At 34.9% G+C, this 4,971-nt stretch overlaps 1 protein-coding gene across 2 annotated transcripts in view; it reads left to right on the plus strand.

The window, feature by feature from the left end:
* Nucleotides 1–4,971, plus strand: part of LOC122347050 (transmembrane protein 131-like) — a 26,439-nt gene that overhangs the window by 7,548 nt on the left and 13,920 nt on the right. For both annotated transcript variants that reach the window (XM_043242035.1, XM_043242034.1), the window contains 5 exons: nucleotides 1,988–2,056; nucleotides 3,234–3,354; nucleotides 4,442–4,558; nucleotides 4,644–4,766; nucleotides 4,884–4,964. In XM_043242035.1, the coding sequence (XP_043097970.1) occupies nucleotides 1,988–2,056; nucleotides 3,234–3,354; nucleotides 4,442–4,558; nucleotides 4,644–4,766; nucleotides 4,884–4,964 (511 nt within the window). The remainder of the gene's footprint in view (nucleotides 1–1,987; nucleotides 2,057–3,233; nucleotides 3,355–4,441; nucleotides 4,559–4,643; nucleotides 4,767–4,883; nucleotides 4,965–4,971) is intronic.

The following is a 4,971-nucleotide window of genomic DNA, read 5'->3' on the forward strand; positions in this document are numbered from 1 at the left end:
GCAGCTTTCTTTTCTGTGGTTTGTGCCACCAGACCAGTTAGCCTAGTTAATGCCTTGACACTTTTGATCACATGGCATTAACTATATCTGATCACACCCCACAAAAACATTGCATGACACACTGACAGCTCTTTTTAAGTTCATTTTGGCTAAACTGTGTAGCCAGTGGTAATGCTTACACTGTTTGAATCAGTCTTTACAATATTCACATTAGTACATAAGTTTTTCTTTTTTTTTCTTTTTTCCTCGAAAACATTGCTGTGCAACTTGATGTGCCACTTTCTTTGTTAATCCACAAATATGCCGCGAGTCCTGCTCCTGTGAGACGATGCGTTTAGTCGAGTGGCATGACTAATTTGCCTGTCACTCTGACACTCTCAGTGTTTGAGAGCCGTTATGACTTCATTTTAGTGGTTTAACATAATCTTCGCCTCGTGCAGATGTTTGGGTCAATGTATATGAGTCAAAATGTTTTAAAATGTTACCCTTCTATGAAAAACATTACTTATGCTGCCAGTAGAGAAAGTGGAATAAATGATTCCATTGGTCAAAACAAATAATATAGTAGTATTATAATGTTGTATATTACAATATACAATCCATTAACTATTTAATTGTCCATTTATTTAAAATGTTTCAATCAATAATTATATAAGTGATAATATTCATCATCAAAATTTGTCTAAATCATGTCTAATTAATTGAAATTATTAAACTTGGAGAGTATTAAACAGCATTTTATTAAGTGTTTGGTTTTTTTGTTGCCAAATTATGTTTTCCATGAATTTCCTTGATTTAATTTTAATGTTTTATATATATATATATATCTCAATCAGAACAGAAACACTGTGTTAGGTATATACATTTTTTTTGCTAAATAAATTATGGTAAATAATTTTTCTAGTAAATATTCTTTTTAAAAACAATAAAAAAAATGTAATAAAAAATGTATCATTAGTAGTAATATAGTACTATTATTGCATTAAGTAGGATAATAATAGTCTGTCATGCTTTTTTCAAGTTAAACCAAACTTTTAAAATGACGAGTTTCTGTGAAGACCTCTTGAAGTTTGTGTTTGTACGCAGTATGTATGTGAAGTGTCTTGTATGTGGTAATATTTGGATGTACCCATGGATGGCATTATTTTATATGCTGCAGTCATTATACACAATTCAGTTATGACTGGATTCCACGATTCTGTCTGCATTATCCACATTGAAAATCATAGGACCTAAAACACCTTATTTTAGATTTAGTTCAACAAAACAACATAGGTGGGAATACATCCTAAAACCCTGTGTCTCTGTGTTATTTAATTTGTATATTTTTTTATTGTGCTATGATCTTTGAAATGACAAAATAAACAACAATTAATACTTAAGCAATTTTTAGAGCTGGTTTTTAACTCCATATTAAAAAAAAAACATTTCCTAGAACAGCAATTTATGCCTGTTATCTGTTCAAAACAATGACAATACCTTAGGCCACATTAGTTGGTTACACCCTAAAATCACTGATATCTGACCTGAGGGACCATATCATTTATCATAGGTTCATTTCATTATTTAGTCTGCCAGCTCCAAAATCTTGCCAATATATGAGGAGAGTAGCATTAAATGAAATCTGGTACAATGGGAGGGGACTGGTATTATAGACTTCAAACTCTCAGAAAATGTATGTGTGAATGTGGTTTGGTGTTTGATCCAACTCTAAATCAAAGTGGAAGCATGTTTCACCTGCACTTTTAATGTTTGGTGTAAACCTGATGCTTCCCTGCCAGACAAAGCCTATTTGTTACGGTGTATGTGTAAGTGTGGGTGTATCTTTCTTTTTGCCTGAAGAAAAATAGAGAGGCATCATTTGATCCTCAACAGGCCATGTTGTGGTGGGTTTTTGGGGGAAGAGAGAAAAAGCACATTGGCTTTCAAGGAATAGTGTCTCTCACTGTCTCCCCTTCATTTACAGTGTATCCTCTTTCTCTTGCAGTGCGTCCTCTCAGCGGGGGAACAGCAGACCCATACGCTTTGAGCCTCCAATGCTGGACTTTCATGAACAGTAAGTCATCTCTCACCGGGTAGGTTTGACATTTAAAGCAGTAATGGCACCATCCCACAGTTTCAAATATAGTTGAAACATCTAAAAGACTATGTGTGCACCTAATTATTACATAATTCTTCTAATTATTATGTATATCAGCTGTGATTCGGAAATTAAAAATACTAGTCACAACACTTTCAAAGCATTCAAATATAAATAAAAATAATGCAATAAAAAAAAATGTAAAGAAGCTGAATGCTACCACCCACCCCTGCTTGATTCTATGCAGTCGTTGTATTAGCTCAGTCCCTGTGCAGCAAGCAGGTCAGGTCATCTCAACAGCTTCTGACTTAATAAGCATTGCTTTCACAAGTGATCATTCCTGTGAAGCCTTTTAATATGTAGTCTGGACGAGAATTAGCCTTTTTTTTTTTACACAAGGGTTCACTTGGGAATTTCTAATGGGTTTGTATAATAGCAGTGTTCGATTTACAAATAAAACGAGGCTTGTGGTTTAAATTACTTGAAGATTTTGGTCTAAAATATAAATGAAGGCAGTCACCTATAAACAAGGGTGAATCCATTGTGAGTTTGGAAAAAGTTATTTGAGAGATTTGTTTTCCTTTCTATGTGTCATTTTCATTTATGCATTTTGGAGTGCGCTGTCAGTGTGTGTGGAGTTGTAAAACAAGCTTTCTATATTGCCCTCTCAACTATGGGCGTATGAGATTTTTTTTTTTTCTACCAGATAACGCTTTATTCAGTCTCCTTTAACTTCCTATGGAGTCTGTGCTCAGCCTTGATCAGGCCAATCTCATTCTCACTAGCAGCAAGCAGTAGAACCTCAGATAAATGAGCTCATTCATATCTTGTACTTTTATCTCGTACTGATAGCATGTTCAGTAAAACGTTTCTGACTGTTTAGCACAAGTGTTTTCTATATTTTTGATTCAGAGAGAATTAAGGTTTTAACAAATATTGATTTCGTAAAAGCTCTGATTATACTCGTATGTGCTTTTATTTATATTTGCATATAGGGTGATTTAAATGGGAATGAGCCTCCTTAGATGCTGAATAGATTAATTTAATTTATTTTTAGTTAACCTGATTCTGTTTCAATTTAACAGACAAAACTTTTTTTCGACTCAAGCTTGATGTTACCGGTTGCTAAATATTCCTTTGTCTCTATCCATAGGCCAGTTGGAATGCCAAAAATGGAAAAAGTTTACTTGCACAATCCAAGTTCAGAAGAAATAAGTTTAATATCAATATCAGCAACAACATCACATTTTCATGCATCCTTTTTTCAGAATAGGGTAAGTATGATTTTTAAAAGTGTCTAAACAATTGACATTTATTATGTACATTTAGATTTTGTAAATTAGCAGTCAAGATGTAATTAAAAAAAATATATATACGAGAGAGATGTAACTAAATTAGCATATTGTAATGATTTATGAAGCTTAATAAAACACTGAAGATTGGAGGACTGGCTGCTGTACATTATTTAATATTTCACAGAATTATTTTCGCAGTGTTTTTGATCAAATAAGGTGAGCATAAGAGAGTTTCATAAACATTTAAAAAATATCCTGACCCCAAACTTTCGATGGTAGTTCATCACAGAAAAGACTCAACATTTAATCCTAGAAGTACTGAACCTGTTGTGACTTCCTGTTTAAACCTAACACAAAGGAACAGAAGAAATGTTCGTTTAGCTTGTGTGCCAGCTGCTGGATGTGTGTGGTAAAACTTCATCTTGTTTGGCATGGGAGATAATAAGTAAATAATTATCTGAGCTCACCTCATCTAATGAAGACCTCAGTGAAGGCCCCTCCTTGCTTTGTGTGTGTTTGATGTGTGGAGGGAGTCACTGACCATCACCCTTGCACACATTCACGTCAGTGAAACAGCAGGAAGTTGGCCTGACTGAAACTTCTAATTAAAGCTTTTAGTGTGTGTGTGTGCTCACACTCTAGGCAGTTATAAATTAAACGCATCCCACCTGTTCCTGACACCTGCATAAATCAGCTTCTCTCTGCCCCAGCTAAGACCAGACTCGACATCAGCCATCGTAAACTTGGTGTAATCTTGGGTACCCAAGGTTACAACCCATTTTAACACGATGATGTTTAAAAACAAGCGTAAACTGTGTCCAAAGCATTTTTTTAGCATCAGCCACATTCACAGCTGGTTAAAAACGCATTTGTGGCAAGCTAAAAACATCTCGTTTATATTTTAGATACATATAACAGGTATATAAACAAAAAAAATGATGTGCCTATTTTTATACACTAAATGTTTACATTATATTTACATTGTTTATGCCCTTGTGACAAAGTGAGTGATATGTATGGAGTACTGTATGTAATATTACATAAATCTAACATCATTTATTTACAGATAATTCCACCTGGAGGCAACACCTCATTTGATGTGGTGTTTCTAGCTCGAGTAGTAGGGAACGTAGAAAATACCTTATTTATTAACACATCGCATCATGGAGTGTTTACATACCAGGTACATTTCATACAAATGTTGTTCCTAGTTTGTTGTACAACGATTAATGCAGTGATTAAGGCTTTTAAATGCTTGTTTGATTTAGGTGTTCGGTGTGGGCATCCCCAATCCCTACAGACTCCGGCCCTTTGTAGGGGCCAGAGTGCCAGTAAATAGCAGCTTCTCTCCACTCATAAGCATCTTCAACCCTCACAGTGAACCACTGCAGGTACACAAAACTCCTTCAGAATAGTGAACCTGTGTCATGTTTTTTTTAACCACTTTGGTAGCCTGCATTATCTTTACAATATGTCTGCATTATCTTCACACGTTTTTATGGTTTTAGGTTGTAGAGATGTACACCAGTGGAGGAGATCTACATTTAGAGCTGCCTACTGGACAGCAGGGTGGCACCAAAAAATTATGGGTTAGCA

Source organism: Puntigrus tetrazona, chromosome 6, assembly GCF_018831695.1.
Source record: "Puntigrus tetrazona isolate hp1 chromosome 6, ASM1883169v1, whole genome shotgun sequence".
NCBI lineage: Eukaryota > Metazoa > Chordata > Actinopteri > Cypriniformes > Cyprinidae > Puntigrus > Puntigrus tetrazona.